Source organism: Saccopteryx bilineata, chromosome X (assembly GCF_036850765.1).
Source record: "Saccopteryx bilineata isolate mSacBil1 chromosome X, mSacBil1_pri_phased_curated, whole genome shotgun sequence".
NCBI classification, from domain to species: domain Eukaryota; kingdom Metazoa; phylum Chordata; class Mammalia; order Chiroptera; family Emballonuridae; genus Saccopteryx; species Saccopteryx bilineata.
Genome location: NC_089502.1, coordinates 100,759,749 through 100,780,085, shown reverse-complemented (window position 1 = coordinate 100,780,085; position 20,337 = coordinate 100,759,749). Strand labels below are relative to the sequence as shown.

Below are 20,337 nucleotides of genomic sequence, written 5' to 3'. Positions count from 1 at the left end.
AATGAGATACCACCTCACACTTCTCAGACTGGCTAACATCAACAAGACAGGTAATAGCAAATGTTGGAGAGGCTCTGGAGAAAAGGAACCCTCATTCACTGCTGGTGGGAATGCAAATGAGTACAACCATTATGGAAGAAAGTATGGTGGTTCCTCAAAAAATTTAGAATAGAACTACCATATGACCCAGCAATCTCTCTACTGGGTATCTACCCAAATAACTTTAATACATTGGTACATAAAAACACATGCACCCCCATGTTCATCGCAGCATTATTCACAGTGACCAAGACATGGAAACAACCAAAATGTCCCTCGATAGATGACTGGATAAAGAAGTTGTGGTACATATATACAATGGACTACTACTCAGCCATAAGAAACGATGACATAGTGACACCTACAACAACATGGATGGAACTTGAGAACATTATACTGAGTGAAATAAGGAAATCAGAGCTAAGAAGTGTATAATTTCACACATAGGTGGGATATAAAACTGAGGCTCATGAACATAGAAAAAAGTGAACTGGTTGGTTACTGGGGAAAGGGGATGTGTGGGAGAAATATGTGGGAAGGTTGGGGAAACTTTGTAAAGAGGGAAAAATAAAAAGTGACAGAAAATGATTTGACTTTGGGTGATGGGTACACAACATAATCAACAGTTCAAATGCTATAGAAATGTTTACCTGAAACCTATGTACTTGTATTGATCAATGTCACCATGTTGAATTTTCTAAATAAAATTTAAAAATGAAAAAAAGACACACACAGATAAGTCCATGTAAAAGTGATGAAATTTAAATAAGGCCTGTGAACCTAATTTTCTTTATAAACATTTGTTTTACATTTTATTTGTTCATTTTTATTTTATTTTATTTTATTTTATTTTTTTGTACTTTTCTGAAGCTGGAAACGGGGAGAGACAGTCAGACAGACTCCCACATGCGCCCGACCGGGATCCACCGGGCACGCCCACCAGGGGCAATGCTCTGCCCACCAGGGGGCGATGCTCTGCCCCTCCTGGGCGTCACTCTGCCATGACCAGAGCCACTCTAGCGCCTGGGGCAGAGGCCAAGGAGCCATCCCCAGCGCCCGGGCCATCTCTGCTCCAATGGAGCCTTGGCTGTGGGAGGGGAAGAGAGAGACAGAGAGGAAGGAGGGGGGGATGGAGAAGCAAATGGGCGCTTCTCCTATGTGCCCTGGCCGGGAATCGAACCCGGGTCCCCCGCATGCCAGGCCGACGCTCTACCACTGAGCCAACCGGCCAGGGCCTATTTGTTCATTTTTAGAAAGAGGAGAGAGAGAGAAGGGGGAGGAGGAACAGGAAGCATCAACTCCCATATGTGCCTTGACCAGGTGAGCCCAGGGTTTTGTACCAGTGACCTCAGCATTCCAGGTGGACACTTTATCCACTAGGCCACCACAGGTCAGGCTTTTGTGGACCTTAATTGTGACACTATATTCCATTTGTGCAAAATGTTATAATTGGGAGAAGGGTAAAGGGTATGCAGGACCTCTCTATACTATTTTTTCAAGTTATTATAAATACATTATTTCAAAACAAATGTTAAAATTTCATGGAACCATACACCAAAATAGTAACTTTAATTCTCTATCAAACGGTGTACATTAGCATCACTTGCAGAGTTTCATATATGTGTGCCTGGGTCAAATCCCCATGATCCTGTTTTGCTAAGTCTGGAATGTTACCTGGACATCTGAAATTCTGTGATTTGTGTACTAAAGATGTATCCTTAGTGAACAACCACCACTTGAAAATTGTGTGTGTGGGGGGGTGATAATATACACATACATTTGGTGATAATATACACAACAGTGGTTGTGGGATTATAGATTATATTTCTTACTTTGCTATAATAAATGTGAATTTTTGTGCAATAAAAATAACAAAAGTTTTTATAAAAAAGACTCAATTCATCATTCCAGCTGGTAGAGATATTTTATTTCTGTTATCCATTTATTCTCTATCCCTACTCCCAATTTCAACTACTTGTGAATTTGATGAGAAAACCTCTGTTTTCTGTTCACATCTACATCACTACTAAAAATGTTGATCAGAACAAAGTCTGCTATCTGTCCACTAGAAATCTTGTTCTAGCCTGTTAATAATTAACAATCTTTGAGATAAATTTTATTTATTTAAAATCTCTCAAGATTCTACTCCCATCTAATTTGCTACTCTTCATCATTTCCATGAGAGGCATTTTCATGCTTTGCTGATGTCCAAACCTACCACTTTTCCCTAATCTGTCACTCCAAAGTGAGCCTAAACCAGTTCTCTGGCACTTAAACAGTAATACCTTTTCTTTCCTATTATATCTTAATACCCTGTTGGGCATGGACTATACCTTACATATTTCCATGCAAATCCCATAGTACTTTATTCCATTCCATTCATTCCACAAATATTTATTAATACCTTACTATGTGCCAGGTACTATTCTGGGCTATCCCACCTTAGTGTGAACTGATAATTTAAGTATTCATAGTAGTATCCCTTCAACAACCAACCCTGGACAAACAGCTACCTGCCATGTTTGGTACTACATTGTTCTTCCTATTACTCCTCCCACTCAAACCTGAAAGACTTTATCACTGACCCCTATCCAAATCACTAGATATACTTTTATAAGATTTTAAGAAGGATGAAACTACCGTACTATCATTGTTTTTTTCTAGAAATAATCTCTCCTTCCATTTGATTCTCACAGTATCTTATTTATAACATTCTTATAGTACTTAGTGTATTCTACTTTGTATTGTACTTATTTGTCTGCATTTCTTTTTTTTTTTACAGAGACAGAGAGAGAGTCAGAGAGAAGGATAGATAGGAACAGACAGAACAGAGAGAGAGAAGAAGCATCAATCATCAGTTTTTCGTTGCGACACCTTAGTTGTTCATTGCTTGCTCTCTCATATGTGCCTTGACCGTGGGGCTACAGCAGACCGAGTAACCCCTTGCTCGAGCCAGCAACCTTGGGTCCAAGCTGGTGAGCTTTGCTCAAACCAAATGAGCCTGCGCTCAAGCTGGCGACCTTGGGGTCTCAAACCTGGGTCCTCCGCATCCCAGTCTGATGCTCTATCCACTGTGCCACCACCCAGTCAGGCTTGTCTGCATTTCTTATCTTGACCCCTAGATCACAAGCTTCCCAAGGGCAGGAACCATGTCTTATTCAGCTCTCTAGAACCAGCAAATTTTTATCATGTTTGGAATCTGATAATGCCGAATGAATAATTGATAAACAGAATAGCAACTGCTTAAAGCAGGAGTTTCCAGGCTCACCTGCACATCCACCAACCAGTTCACAAGAATGGCCCTCATGTTACTGCTGATGTCAGTCTGCCTGTCGATGTATTTTTTAAGTATAAACTTTTCCTGGTGACAATAAGGAAAAAATATTAATAAACTCTTCTTATAGTTCAAATATTTTAACTTAAAAAATATTTGCAACTAATATCTCAAAAAATATTGTTAACATAATTAACTTCCTCACGATTTAACTCATTCTCAACTGGTATCTGATAGGGGAAGATCAAAGTATCCTTTTCCAGACAAGTTCCAGCTATCCTTGGGAAACAAACACACATGATATTCGAGTGTCAGGGTGGATACAGAGCAGTCACTGAGGGAATATGGGCAGGAACACACCTATGACTATATATGAATACCAAAAAGTTTCTGCCCCCTTTTTTTGCAATTCAACCTAAAAGTACAATACCATGCTATGTAGAGCAATGTTTCTTAAACTTTAACATGCATATGTACCAGCTGGGGATCCTTAAAATCCACATTCTAATTTAGAAGGTGTGGTGTGGGCCTAGGTTTTTGCATTTCTAACAAAATCCCAAGTAAAACCTATACTGCTGAGCTAAGGGCTAAACTACTGGTATAGCAAAGTTTTTTCTTATTTCCTCTAAGGTATACTAGGAAAAAAGTGGACTCTGGAGTCAGTTATTCAAACACTGTTTCACTAGAGAGAAAATGAGATATTTATCCTGCCAGTTACACATAGCCTTTAAAATTATAGTTGGCAGATAATATTGGTCCCATCTGTTCTGTTGAAAAAAAGACAGGGGGGGAAAAAAACTTGGAATTGATGAATATTAGTAGTAAAGAAGATTGGCAGGTTTCAAAGAAGGAAGAAAACTTTACCATATTGGAGAGGTGAAACAAAGAGTGTGATTTTATATATGATGCCAGAAACTTGCATAGAAAAGGAAAAAGGTCTTTAAGAGCAGTTACTTAGAAAGAAACTACTTGACCATTTCTGTGTCTGAGACTGTCTTCTCAGCAATTAGAGGTACAGGCTTATGTTCTTCTAGGTGACTAGACTTTAGTCCATATCCCAGTTCTAACATACTACTTGTGTGACTATGAATAGTTTACCTCATGTATAAAGAGAAGATGATAATACTTACCATCTTGCGAGAATTAAACAAGATAATGTCTATAAAACATTTAGCACAATGTCTAACTCATACAAAGCTAGCAGTAGATGTCAATTGTTGATCCCCTTTTAACTTGCATTTGAAGGATGAAGTGATGAGGAAATGAGAACTAGATACCATTGCCCTCCCTCCACCAGCCTTCTACACACCTCTCTCTCCTTCATGTATCTGAAGATATCCTTGACATATATTGAGTTGCAAAGTATATCATTGTGGTTTGTGTCAATATCCTTCAGTGGGATTATCTGCTAGGAAATCACCAAAAAGACATATTAGGAAGAGAAACATTCTAAGTAAGGCTTAGCACATACACATAATGAATGACTCCTTTTTTCCCCACTGTCATCTTCTGCTAAGGTTACTCAAGACTCATATGTCCTCCCAGTCCATAACAGAGCACCCCTGAACCCTGCAATCTTCATACTACTGAGTGACTAAAACTGCTTAGTCTTCCTTGTATGTACCCACTGTACCCTAGGAACCAGGCACCATTTTTACAGATAAGCTGAAGACTCTTCAACGAAGACAATCTTATTTTACTATTTTGACTTCTGTCATCTGTCCTCTTAGGTTTCTTGTTGTGCCCCAATGCTTTGATCTGACACTATTCATCTTCTTGGTTGCCTTTTCTTTCCTTCTATACCTTTATTCAGGTTGTTTTACCTACAAGAAGGGCATTTCTCCTCCTACTTGCCAAATCTCATCCCTTCATTCTTTCAATTTACAACTTAAAGACCATCTTCCTTGGAAGATGCCTCTGTGAACTTCATACATCATTGACTGAAGCCAACTCAAATGCAGATCTCAATTACTAAGAAAAGCAATTTTTTTAAATAAGTAAACATTACTGCAAAGTCTATAAATACAAGGGTGGGGAAAAGTAGGTTTATTGCACCATCGTAACCTTCTTTTGAGTTAATAGTTACTTTAATAATCATAACCTGCATGTCTTTTTTATATAAACTGTAAACCTACTTTTGGCCACCCTTGTATATATAGTATTCCAGGCCCTCGTGAGTATTTCTGGAATAAATACTTTCTAATTGCTTGGGTGAATTTCTATGCTAGTCAGGAAGTCAAGATTCTATAAGGCAAACTTGATTTATAATAGCTTATAATATACAGCTAAATTTCGTTGCTTAACAGAAAAAATACATATATATCTTTGCTAGCAGCTACCTCCAGGACAACAAAGAACATTTCATCTAATTTAAGAAGGGAGCAGAATACCTCCTTCTGTAATCTCTTGCTCCAAGGTGAGAAAGGTTTATTGGAACTGGATTCACAAGCACTGGACTTCCTTGTGGTATTAAACTTGTTCACATTGGACATGGTGCCAGAGCTAGACATGCCTATTCCAGATTCAAGGGCAGTGCTGACCACATACGGGCTGGTCTCAACTTGGAGGATTGAGTCATCTTTAAGAAAGGTGTCTTCGTTGTTGGTGGGATTATCTTGCAAGGCCAATGGCTCCTCAAAAGAAAACTCCTTCTCAGTGGTGGGTTTCTCATTCAAGGAGAACAGCTTTAAATGCAATGCCTCATTGAACAATGGTTCCTTAGTGAGTGACTTCTCTTTGGAGGTGACCTTCTGACATATTAGTGGCTTCTTCTTAGCCTCAGTTTTAGGCTTCCTCCTAAAGTTCACTGGTTCCATAAAGGAGGAATCATTTTCAATGTTAATGTCCAACAAGGTCAACTCCTCCCTACAGTTGGAATGTTTCCCCTGACATGTACACATCTTCTGAAAGAATAATTTCCTCTTGGTTATGGCTGTCTCCTCAGTTTTATGCTTTTGCCTATGAGTCACTGGCTCTAAATAAATCTCAAAGTTAGTCTCCTCCAGCAAGGTCAGTGGCTTCTCGACTATAGAGACCTTATACTCATTTCTGCACTTCTTTAAAGATAATGGTCTCTTGATGGGCAATGTGTTCCCAGTAGTGGGTTTCACTTTTAATACTGATGGCTTTTTAAAAAGAGATGCTTCCTCAGTAGTGGGTGTTTTGGAGATGATAGATCTCTTCATAGTGATTGGTTTCTTCATAATATGTGTTACCATGGTAGGTGAAACTGCTGCTGATGAGGGTTCCAGTCCATATCTATAAAGACAACAATGTCAGAATAAGAAAAATGTAGTTCTTAGAATCCTTACCTTTCTCTTATTTTGTTGCTATACTTACTAAAGATATGGAAGAGAAAGGGGCTTCAACTCCAAGAGACAGATTAGAGTATAAAAATCAATGACTATCAAACTAAAAAGCTTCTGCACAGCAAAAGAAACTGACAAAACAAATAGGCAGTCAACTAAATGGGAGCTCTTTGCAGATAACAGCTCCAATAAGAGGTTATTATCCAAAATATAGAAAGAACTCACAAAGTTCAACAACAAACAAGCAAACAATCCAATTAAAAAATGGGGAGAGGACCTGAACAGACACTTCTTCCAAGAGGACATACAAATATCCAATAGATATATGAAAAGATGCTTATCTTTACTAGTTATTTGACAAATGCAAATCAAAACTACAATGAGATATCACCTCATACCTCTCAGATTGGCTATTAACAAGACAGGTAATAACAAGTGTTGGAGAGGATGTGGAGAAAAAGGAACTTTCATTCACTGCTTGTGGGAATGCAAATTAGTACAACCATTGTGGAAGACAGTATGATGGCTCCTCAAAAAATTAAGAATAGAACTACTATATGACCCAGCAATCCCTCTACTGGGTATCTACAAATATTGATTGACTTATGACCTATGCAACTTACGACCATTCGACTTTACGACACAATCGCTAGCCATGACTGCTCTGCATCTGGCAGCACAAGCGTTGCCCAGCTGGGCGTACGACAGTGCGGACCAGCTTCTGGCAGCACTACTATCTCAGCACTACCATCTCCATGTGCACCATTTCAACTGTTATCCCAGACTCGGTACAGCAATTTGTGTTTTGTGTCTTGGATATTTTTCATCAAACCCCTTCCCAAGATGTCTATCAAGAGGAAATTGTCTTTGCAAATATTAAACCAGTTGTACTGGTAATGCAGTGTTTTACTTAAACCTGACGAATGTAAAAATAAGAAACAAAATGGTGTAGAGATGATACAAATGGCATAAAATGAACAAAGAAAATTATGATATATAACAATAATAAAAGAAAATTATGATAAAATATGACAAAAAATTTTATAACATCATTTCACAGTACTATACATATAGCCTACTCAACTTATGACCAAATCGTGTTATGACCAGTCTGTCAGAACCAATCATGGTCGTAAGTCGAGCACTAGCTGTATCTCCCAAAACTTGAAAATATTGGTAGCAAAGACACATGCACCCCATGCTCATCACAGCATTATTCACAGTGGCCAAGACATGGAAACAGCCAAAGTGTCTATTGATATAGGATTGGATAAAGAAGACGTACAATATATACTATGGAATACTACTCAGCCAGAAGAAATAATGACATATTGCCATTTACAACAACATGATGGACCTTGAGAATATTATACTGAGTGGAATAAGTAAATCATAAAAAGCTAAAAACTATATGGTTTCACACATTGGTGGGTTATAAAACTGAGATCATGGAAATAGATAAAAGAGAAGTGGTTACCCAGGGAATGAGATTCAGGGAAGGGGTATGGGAGCAGGAGAGTAAAGAAGGACAAATATACAGTGATGGAAAATGATTTGACTTTAGGTAATGGGCACACAATGCAATGAAATGCTACAGAGATGTTTATCTTTAACCTATGTACTCTTAATTGATCAATGTCACCCATTAAATTTAATTTTCTAAATAAAATTTTAAAAGAAAAAAACTTGTAAACAGACAATAGTAGGGTAATTTCCAGAGGGAAAGGGGGTGGGGGCAGATTGAAGAGGGTGAAGGGGAAATCAATGGTGCTGAAAGGAATCTCAACTTGGGGTAGTGAACACACAATACAATTATAAAGACGATGTATTATAGAATTGTACACCTTAACACTGTATCATTTTATTAACCAATGTCACCTCAATTAATTCAATAATTTTTTAAAAAATAAAACTTTTAAAAAACAAATCCCTGTAACCTTGGATTTGGCAATGGTTTCATACATATGGCACCAAAAGCATAAGCAACAGAAGAAAAAATAAATTGGATTCCTCAAAATTAAAAATGGTTCAATTCACAGAATGGATGGAAATATTTGTAAATCATTTATCTAATCAGGGACTTTTATCTAGAATATGTAAGGAACTCTTACAAACTCAGTAATAAAAAGTTCAATAACAAAAATTTTAAAAGAGGACAAAAGATCTGGATATTACTCAAAAGAAGATATGCAAGTGGCCAATAAGCACATGAAATATGCTCAACATCACAGAAATGCATCCTAAACAAGGAGATACTTCTTCACACCCACTAGGATGGCCATAATAATAATTTTAAAAAGAAAATAACAAAGGTTGGCAAGATTGTGGAAAATTGGAAACTCTCATATATTCCTGGTAGGACTGTAAAATAGTAAAACCACTTTGGAATACAGGTTAGCAGTTCCTCAGTGAGTCCAACATAGAATTACCATTTGACATAGCAATTATATTTCTAGGTATATACACAAAAGAATTGAAAATAGGTGTTCAAACAAAAACTAGTTTACAAATGTTCATACCCACACTATTTAGAATAATCAAAAGGTGGAAATAACCCAAATGATGAATGGACAAAATATGGTATATCCATACAATGGAATATTATTTGGCAATAAAAAGGAATGAAGTACTGATACCTGTTACAACATGACTGAACCTTGAAAATATTATGCTACATGCAAGAATATAGACATATAAGACCACATATTATATAATTTCATTTATAATAAATGTCTAGAGGAGGCAAATATATAAAGACAGAAAATAGATTAGTTGTTGCCTAGAGCTAGGAAGAATATTCAAATTGAGAGATGACAACTAAAGGTACAGGGTTTCTTCTGGGGTTGATGAAGGTGTTCTAAAATTTATTGTGGTGATGGCTGCATAATTGTGAATATATAAAAATCATTGAATTGTACACTTTCAATGGGTAAATTGAATGGTATGTTTCAGTTAAGCTGCTACAAAAAACTCAGAATAATGTGTGATTATAGTGAGCTCTCAGTAAATGTTAACTATTAGTTCTAGTGTTATTATCAAGGTCCATTCCACTAAACTATGAATGAAAGCAAGAATGTTTATGGCATTTTGAAAGGCTTTCCAGTCAGAATGATGAAAGCAATTCAAAAGGAAATAATGCATGGAATTCATATTAAAATACACATACAAATCCCAGAAATTCCATTTGAGCAAGAAACCAAGTAGGGCTAAATGTTAATCTTCTGTTTTTATTTCTTTTTGCTAAGTAATTAACAAAGTGTCCTGTGGACCTAGCATGTTAATCTTCTGAAGTTCCACAACTCTTTAACCCTTACTCTTTAGAACTCATGATTAGCCCTGCTATAGCTATCCATCTAACCTATTCTATTCTTCCCTGAAGAAGTAATTCCACTGTAATGAAGAATTCCATTTTCCAACTCCATTTTCTAATTCCTCTTCCAATAAAAGTTTTCCTCGGGGTCCATCTGTTTTCCATTCCTAGAGGAGAATACTTATATCTACTTGCAGAATCTATGAACAGTTCCTTGTAACAGCTGGAAAACACATGTTTTTGGCCTAAGGAGATAGTAATCTCCCTCCAGTAACAAACCTCCACTAAAATTTCTAATGGATAAGCAAAATGGCAAGCTATCAACTAGCTGCTGAGAAACCTCTGAAAAGTTAAGTTTCCCTGTACTCTCAAACACAGATTGTTCAAACAGGGACTGAATTACTAAAAGATAGAAAAGATGAGCACAAGATCTTTTGGCAAATTTCCCAATGACAATAACTCTTTCAATAAGTACACACACCACAGTGAAAGAGAGAGAGAAGGATAGAGGGAGAGAGAGGGGGAGAGAGAGAGAGAGAGAGGGAGGGAGAAAAAGAGAGAGAGACTGGTAATACTTTAGCAACCACAATTGGGCCTAACTCAGTAACGAGGATTAATGTGTTAATTATAATGTAGCTCATTAAACATTTTATCAATGGGCACAAAAGGGAGTCAAAAGGATGTCACACAATCTCCTTTACCATCTAAAATAATGCCATCTGTGTCCCCTCTTACTTACTTTTTTATATTCATCTCATTGCTTTCGGCCAACCCCAGTGGGTTCCTGTTTATCTTCTTGGAAACATCTTTAACAAACTCCTTATTGGCTTCCTTCTTGGACTGGACAGATTGACTTTGATAAGCCTACAAAAGCAGAGGGGAGAAAGAAGCAAAGAAATGGAGAAAGCCACATATTACCCAATAGATGGCTTTTATAGTAAAGCCCTGACCCACATCCCCACCCTAGATATTTTGAGTGTTCCAGAAATAATCAAAACATAGCACTGGTATGGGCTAATCACAGCAAAAGCTAGAAGTAGAGTAGAACTAGAAATTATTAGTTAAAAAGCAGCACTAAGTAATTCTAAGCCACATAGGAAGTAGTTCTAATCTCCATGCCAAGCATACTGACTGGCAAATTACCAAAACAATGTTTTGCTAATATCACATTCCACTCTGACCCCAAAAGATGGTCAGGGGGGAAAAGGCAGTATAACTGACTTTGCTGCCTGGGTATACCAAGATCAACTAGGTTTTCAGGGTAGACTTCTAACAAAATACTACCTATAATACATCTATCTCATCTCACTGAGGGGATGTTTAACATGGAAGTCTGGGAAAATTTGCCACAAACTATAATCATGACTAATTCCATTAAACAGGAAGAGAAATCCCAGGTCTATGAATAATGTTAGTAAAGATAAATTAAAAAGGTATACCTTTACACTGAAATAAATAGAACCTAATTATATTCCAAATAATACCATAATTATACTAATGAAAAAAGAAAAACAGAAGAAAATACACAAAACAACTAACTCAAGTAAATACATTATTGTATTAGACTATATTCCCTCAACATATATATCCTCAATCAGGATGAGTTTGTAGGGTAACAGGGAATATTGCAAAAAAATATGGAACTCCTGTTAGTGGGTTTGTTTATTATGATGGTTTGGACAAAGTAATTTTGAAACCCTTCTAGATGTATTATACTATTGAGTAAATATATTGATGTTCTTGAGAACCAAAATACTTATTGTAGAAGAAGGAAGATACAAATATGGATCAGGAATATAAGAAGGAACCCTGTTTATTGGAATGAGGGCTGTGTAAAATCATAATTTTTAAATATACACATACAAATATATATGTGTGTATAGGTATATGTATGTGTATCTGTATATAAATATATATGTATATATTATGTTTGAGTACATATATGTGTGGATGTTTCTATATACACAGGTATTTCCTAGGTCTGTTTACTGAAAGGGCAGAAAAATCAGACACTCTAGTAGCACACCAAGCCTCTGATACCATTTCAAGGCTGAGATAAAATAGGTATAAGATGAAATTGGAACATCCTGTAATGCTTGGAAAAAAGAACTGCTCAATAAAGTATGATAGTATGACCAAAAAATAATATGCCACAGTAGTCAGATTGAAAGGGATCTTACTGGCCAAATCTTGAGCAGTTTTGGCACCATAATGAATATTAAGCCACTGAAAATAGGAATTAAGAAGTCCATATTAATAATATATAAACAGAGAAGAAGGGAAGGCTTGTGCTTGTAGTAGAATGTCAAGCTCAGACTAGTAAATGGGAAGCGAATGTTAAGAGTTGGAAAAATCATCATAAAGATTGGTTTAGGCAAAATCATCAATGGATGTTAATCTAGGAAAAATTTTAATGAAAAGTACATTATTCACAGGCTCTTAAGAGTGTATCCCAAAGACCACTTATTAGTTGCAAAAGTAAAAAAATAAACAGTAATTATACAGTGAAGAAAGCAGAAATAATAAATCAGTGATCAAACTTAATTAACATCACCAGTGAGGGTCAAGTGGGCATCGTGTGTCTCTAGAGAACATCACCTATATATTATTTCAGCAAAAAATGTATAACATCAATCTAATCGCATGGAAACATCAGACAAACACAAACTTAACAAATGTACTATTTTTAAAAGGTGGAGTTGGGTGGGACTTTATTCTTCAAAAAGGGTAATGTCATAAAAAGGAAAAAGACTATAAATAGACATTTATAGGACATTTCATCCCAAAATATCTGACTATACATTCTTCTCCTGTGTGCATAGAACATTCTCAAGTATAGACCATATGTTGGGCCACAAAACTAACATCAATAAATTCAGGAAGACTGAAATTATATGAAGCATATTTTATGACCATAAGGCTTTGAAATTAGAATTCAACTGCAAAAAGAAAATAAAGAAACCCACAAAAATGTGGAAATAAAACAACATACTTCTGAATAATGACTGGGTCAAAGAAGAAATAAAAGCAGAGATCAAAAGATATACATAGAAAAATGAAAATGACAACACAACATATCAAAATTTCTGGGATGCAGCAAAAGCAGTAATAAGAGGAAAATTTATATCACTACAAGCTTATATAGAAAAACAAGAGAGATCCCAAGTAAACAACCTAACATCACATTTTACGGAACTAGAAAAAGAACAAAGTTAACCCAAATTTAGCAGAAGAAAGAAAACAGTAAAACTTAAGAGCAGAATCAAATAAATAGAGAAAAATATATAGAAAAAACTAATATAACAAAGCACTGATTATTTGAAAAGATCAATAAATTTGACTAATACCTGGCTAGACTCACTAAGGAAAAAAGAAGGACTTATATAGACAATAAAATCCGAAATGAAAGAGGAGAAATGAACAAATATCATAGCTATACAAAGGTCCTAGAAAAATGCTATGAAAGATTATATGCCACCAAATTCAACAACTTAGAGAAAATAGATAAATTCCTAGAACTATGTAATCTTCCTATACGGGGTCATAAAGAAGTAGAAAACCTAAACAGACCTATAAGCAGAGAAGATATAGAAACAACTATCAAAAATCTCTCAAAAAAACAAAAGGCCAGGACCAGATGATTAAAATGGTGAATACAACCAAACATTCAAAGATTTGGTACCTATCCTTCTCAAAAGTCTTCCAAAAAATACAAGAAGAATAAATACTCCCTGACACATTTTACGAGATCAACATAACCCTGATAGCAAAGGCTGTCAAGGACAGCATAGAGAAAAGAAAACTACAGACCAATATTTCTAATGAATACAGTTGCAATAATCCTAAACAAAATATTAAAAAATCGAATACAACAACACATTAAAAAATAATACATCATGGCCCTGGCCGGTTGGCTCAGCGGTAGAGCGTCGGCCTGGCGTGCGGGGGACCCGGGTTTGATTCCCGGCCAGGGCACATAGGAGAAGCGCCCATTTGCTTCTCCACCCCCCCTCCTTCCTCTCTGTCTCTCTCTTCCCCTCCCACAGCCAAGGCTCCATTGGAGCAAAGATGGCCCGGGCGCTGGGGATGGCTCCTTGGCCTCTGCCCCAGGCGCTAGAGTGGCTCTGGTCACGGCAGAGCGACGCCCTGGAGGGGCAGAGCATCGCCCCCTGGTGGGCAGAGCATTGCCCCTGGTGGGCGTGCCAGGTGGATCCTGGTCCGGCACAAGCGGGAGTCTGTCTGACTGTCTCTCCCCGTTCCCAGCTTCAGAAAAATACAAATATATATATATATATATATATATATAAAATACATCACAATCAAGTGGGATTCATTCCAGTAGCACAAGAATGGTTCAACATACAGAAATTGAGAAATTGATCAATGTAACACACCACATCAACAAAACAAAGGACAAAAATCATATGATTCTATCAATAGATGAAGAAAAGGCATTCAATAAGATACAACATCCCTTTATATTTAAAACACTATCATTAAAATCAGAATTGGAGGAAAGTATCTCAACATATCATAATAAAGGCCATATATGACAAACCATCAGCCAATGTCAAACTAAATAGTGAAAAAATGAAGGTTTTTCCTCTAAATTCAGGAACAAGACAAGGCTGCACACTCTCTCACTCTTATTAAACATAGTTTTGGAAGATTTAGCCAGAGCAATAAGGCAAGAGAAAGAAATAAAAGGCATTCAAATCAGGAAAGAAGTAAAGACATCACTTTTTGAAGGTGACATTATTCTCATTATAGAAAACTCCCAAAACTCCAACAGAAAGCTATCAGAAACAATAAATCAATAAAGTTACAGGATACGAAATCAATATATAAAAGTCTACTGCTTTCTTATACACCAACAACAAAACTTTGAAAATGAGCTAAAAAAAACAACTCCTTTTACAATTGCAACAAAATAATAAAATACCTAGGAATAAACTTAACAAAGAATGTGAAGGACCTATATACTGAAAACTACAAAATATTATTGAAAGAAATTTAAAAAGACACAATAAAATGGAAAAATATTTCATGTTCATAGATCATAAGAATCAACAAAATTAAAATGGCCATATTACCCAAAGCAATATACAGATTTAATACAACCCCCATCAAAATTCCAATGTCATTTTTTAAAGAAATCAAACAAAAAAATCACCAGGTTTGTATGGAACCAAAAAAAAACACCCCCAAATAGCCAAAACAATCCTGAGGGAAAAGAATGAAACGAGGTATCACACTACCTGACTTCAAGTTATACTATACAGCCATGATCATCAAAACAGCATGGTATTGGCAAAACAACAGACATACAGATCAATGGAACACAATCAACATCTCAGAAATAAGACTACATATATATGGACAAATAACCTATGACAAAGGGGCCAAAAGAAAAAACACAATGGGGAAAAGAAAGCTTCTTTGGTAAATGGCGCTGGGAAAGTTTGAATGTAACATGTAAAAGAATGAAACTTGACTAGTTTGTCACCCTGAACAAAAATTAATTCAAGATAGAAGAAGACATAGGTACTAGCCTCATGGAACTTGTCAGTAGAGAACAATGTATGAGTTTGACCACAAAGGCAAGGGAAGTAAAGGCAACAATAAATGAATGAACTATATCAAACTAAAAAGCTTCTGCACAGCAAAAGAAACTGACAACAAAATAAATAGGCAGTCAACTAAATAGGAGATGATATTTGCAAACAGCTCTGATAAGGCATTAATATCCAACATATATCAAGAATTTACAAGTTCAGCAACAAACAAGCAATCGATCTAATGAAAAAATGGAGAAACTGTGGCCAGTTGGCTCAATGGTAGAGCGTCTGTCAGGTGTGTGAAAGCCCTGGGTTTGATTCCCAGCCAGGGAACACAGGAGAAGTGTCCATCTGCTTCTCTACCCTTCCCCCTCTCCTTTTTCTCTATCTCTCTCTTCCCCTCCCACAGCCAAGGCTCCATTGGAGCAAACTTGGCCCAGGTGCTGAGTATGGCTCCATGGCCTCCGCCTCAGGCACTAGAATGGCTCTGGTTGCAATGGAGCAATGCCAAAGATGGGCAGAGCATCACCCCCTAGTGGGCTTGCCAGGTGGATCACAGTTGGGCTCATGTGGGAGTCTGTCTTTCTGCTTCCCTTCTTCTCATTTCAGAAAAATACCCCCCCCCAAAAAAAATAAATAAATAAATAAAAAGAAAGAAAATAAAAGTGGGGAGAGGACCTGAACAGACACTTCTCCCAAGAGGACATATAAATGGCCAACAGATATATGAGAAGATGCTCATCTTCACTAGCTATTCAAGAAATGCAAATAAAAACTACAACAAGATACCACCTCACACCTCTTAGATGTTGGCTATTATCAACAAGACAGGTAATAACAAATGTTGGAGAGGCTATGAAGAAAAGTGAACCCCCATTCACTGCTTGTGGGAATGCAAATGAATACAACCATTATGGAAGGAAGTATGGTGGCTTCTCAAAAAACTAAGAATAGAACTACTATATGACCCAGCAATCAATCTGTCTACTGAGTACCCACAGAATTTGAAAACATTGATATGTAAAGACACATGCAACCCATATTCATCACAGCACTATTCACAATGGCCACAACATGTAATCAACCAAACTGTCCTTCCATAGAAGATTGGATAAAGAAAATGTGGTACATATATATACAATGGAATACTACTCAGCCATAAGAAATGGTGACATACTGACATTTACTACAACATAGATGGAACTTGAGAACATTATATTGAGTGAAATAAGTAAATCAGAGAAAGCTATGAACTGTATAATTTCACACACAGGTGGGATATAAAATTGGGACTCGCCGTGATGTCAGAGAAACGGCACTGTGAGGAGTGCTCCCGATACCTCTCCCTGAAACTTCAACAATTCAACAACTAGAGACAGAAAAACAATCTCTGGAGCATCTGAAATACACATACATCAAACTATTGGGCATAAAGGTGGCTGAATATATATATATATATAAACCACTCTGAAGGAAATGAGACTGAGAATGGAGTATTCTGCTTTCCTCACTGACCTGAGCAAGGGCTGCTTTCACTTGGAACTGAGAGAAAGTAAGGGCTAGAGGTGCAGAAAAAGCTGGGCTGGGGAAGAGACGTTCAAGTTGAGGAGAGAGTGTGCCCATGGTTCAGTCCACGTAGAGCTAACGCCACCGGCACACCCTGGCAGAGGTGAGAGAGCAGTTGCCTTGTTTACTCCCGGTATCCCAATTGGCAAGCGCAGGCAGTATGCGAATGGATCCACCTGGCGCTTCAGGCATGGGTGCCCGCATTCCCAGATGGTGGGGCTGGGTCAGAGACTGTCAGTAGTGACCCTCTGTGTGGGCTGTGACCAGAGTTTCTGAATAATCCCAGCTTCCCAAACAACAGCGTGCAGGAAGTGCACAAAAGCCGGCTTCCCTACACCTAGACCTATCTGGGCATGGCACCTCCACTAGCCATATAAGCTAACAAAGCACACTCTTGGGAAAGAGAACTGCAGAAATAGTGGGGGGAGGGGGTGCAGGCAGCTTGCAGACAGCCTTTGGAGAGCAGACCTGCAGAGTGCTGAGGCATACTAGACATGCCTAGAGGCTCATAGAAAGACACCTGAAAGGTAATCAGCTCCCAGCCCTGCCTGATTATGCTGGCAGCTCTGGCTTGCAAAGCCTTACCCAGAACCCTGCATTGAGTGGGGACAGAGGGGGGATTTGGCAGCTGTTAGAGCCTCTTGCTCTCCAGGCAGTGGCTGGAGCAACTTCACAGCTGGGTCCCAGGCTGCTGGTTCAGGAAGGAGAGATTTGAGGAGAGGCTCTGGGAAAATGGACTCTCCCATTGTCAGAGCCTGCAAACGCTAACAAACCCCACCTCCCAACAGGACTGAGGCCTAGTTTATGTCATCACCATAGCGACACAATAGCAAATCTCTGCCTAAGAGTGCCATAGGGGCAGAACCTGGGGTACAGCGCCATCAGCCAAAAAGAGAAGAAAGAAAAAGGAAGAAGAAAACTTCTCAAAACCAGGAAAAATCCACAGTCTTTATAACTTTTTCCATTTTTTATCTTTTTTTTCCCTCCCACCTTGGTCATTTTATCCTCTTTCCATTTTATTCTTTTCTTTTCATTTTGAACATTATTACCCACAGATGTTACATTTTCCATTCTTTATTTTTTTTATATGAGTGTTACATTCCAAAAAACTTAACAACTTAATTTTTTTCTCTCTCTCTTCTTTTAACTTTTTCTCTTATTAGAATCTCACCCACAAACAAATTATTTTCTTCTGGATTCAAATTTTTTCTTTGTGGCATTTTGTGTGCTTTTTACTTTGCTCTTTATCTCTTTAGCATTTCCCCCAACTCTAGCTCTCCATTCCATAGTTTTTGTGCAACTTAATACACTAGAATTTTCATTTTTCGTTGTATTTTTTATATCTTTTCCTTTTTTTCCTTTTCTCTTACACTATTACTCTCATTCAACTATCATTTACAAACAAATCATTTTATTCTTGATCCACATTTTTTCCTTGTGGCAATTTGTGGGTTCTTGCCTCATTTTTTGATTCTTTGTCACTCCCCCCCAACCAAGACTCTCCATTCTGCATATTTTTGTTCCACTTAGCACAACAGAATTTTCAGTTTTTCACTGTATTTTTTCAAAAAAAATTTTTTTATCAACTCTTATTTGTGTTATTAACAATACCACTCTCAAATGCCATTAAAGAAAAAATCTAACATCATGGATACAAAAGACAGTGATGTAGCTCAGACAGATGAGAAAAAAATCTATAGAAAAAAAATTCAATAGCTTAGAAGTCTTGGAGTTAAATGACAGAGAATTTAAAATTGAAGTCCTAAAAATACTCAGGGATATACAAGAAAGCACAGAAAGGCAATTTAGGGAACTCATAAAACAATTCAATGAACAGAAAGAATACTTCACCAAGGAAATTGAAACTATGAAAACGAATCAAACAGAGATGAAAAACTCAATTCATGAACTGAAAAACGAGGTAACAAGCTTAGCCAATAGAACAGACCAGATAGAGGAGAGAATTAGTGACATAGAAGACAGGCAACTAGAGGTACTACAGAGAGAAGAGGAGAGAGACTCACAAATTTAAAATAATGAGATAGCCCTACAGGAATTGTCTGACTCCATCATAAAGAGCAACATAAGAATAATGGGTATATCAGAAGGAGGAGAGAAAATGGAGAACATATTCAAAAAATAATAGAAGAGAACTTCCCAAGCCTGTGGAAAGAACTAAAGCCTTGAATTCAAGAAGCAAACAGAACACCAAGTTATCTTAACCCTAAAAAACCTACTCCAAGGCACATCACAATGAAATTGGCACAAACCAATGACAAAGAAAAAATTCTCAAGGCAGCCAGGGAAAAGAAGAATACCACATATAAAGGAAGGCCATTAGATTATCAACAGACTTCTCAGCAGAAACTCTACAAGCTAGAAGAGAATAGACCCCAATATTTAAAGTTCTGAAAGAGAGAAACTTTCAGCCAAGAATACTATACCCATCAAAGCTATCCTTCAAATATGAAGGAGAAATAAAAACATTCACTGATACAGAAAAGATGAGGGAATTTATTACCAGAAAACCCCCACTTCAGGAAATACTAAAGGGGGTTTTCTGATCAGACAAAAAGAAAAAAACAAAACAAAACTACAAGTAAAAGCTCTATCAGATCACAATAAAAAAAAGATTAATCTGTGACAAAGAAACTAAAAGTGGGCAAGGACAAAGATTAACAGTAGCAAAGGAGGATGGAGTGCAGAAGCACTCATGAGATAATGAACTATAATGAACATGATATGTATGCTTTCCATTACTTATATGGTAACCACCCCTAAAAAACCAACACAGAAGTACATGGCTTGAAAAAAGAAGTAACAGAGACAAGAAGTATGGATTACAACCAAACAAAAACAAATGATAGAAAAATAAAAGAGAAGAACCAAACAAGACACAAAACTATTAGAAAGCAATATATAAAATGGTAACAGGAATCCCTCAAATATCAATAATTACACTAAACGAAAATGGATTGAACTCACCAAATAAAATGACACAGAGTAGCAGAATGAATTAAAAAAGAAAATCCAACTGTATGCTGCCTACAAGAAACACATCTAAGCTACAAGGATAAAAACAAATTCAAAGTGAAAGGTTGGAAAACAATACTCCAAGCAAATAATATCCATAAAAAAGCAAGTGTAGCAATACTCATATCTAATAATGCTGACTACAAGACAGCAAAGGTAATCAGAGACAAAAACGGTCATTTCATAATGATAAAGGGGACACTGAATCAAGAAGACATAACACTTTTTAATATATATGCACCAAACCAA

The 20,337-nt window shown here is 37.0% G+C and overlaps 1 protein-coding gene across 5 annotated transcripts in view; it reads right to left on the bottom strand.

The window, feature by feature from the left end:
- Positions 1–20,337, bottom strand: part of CCNB3 (cyclin B3) — an 84,025-nt gene that overhangs the window by 15,134 nt on the left and 48,554 nt on the right. For 4 of the 5 annotated variants that reach the window (XM_066249148.1, XM_066249149.1, XM_066249150.1 and 1 more), the window contains 4 exons: positions 10,671–10,795; positions 5,704–6,571; positions 4,623–4,721; positions 3,308–3,400 (listed from right to left, as the gene is read on the bottom strand). In XM_066249148.1, the coding sequence (XP_066105245.1) occupies positions 3,308–3,400; positions 4,623–4,721; positions 5,704–6,571; positions 10,671–10,795 (1,185 nt within the window). The remainder of the gene's footprint in view (positions 1–3,307; positions 3,401–4,622; positions 4,722–5,703; positions 6,572–10,670; positions 10,796–20,337) is intronic. The other variant, XM_066249152.1, reaches the window with a different exon arrangement.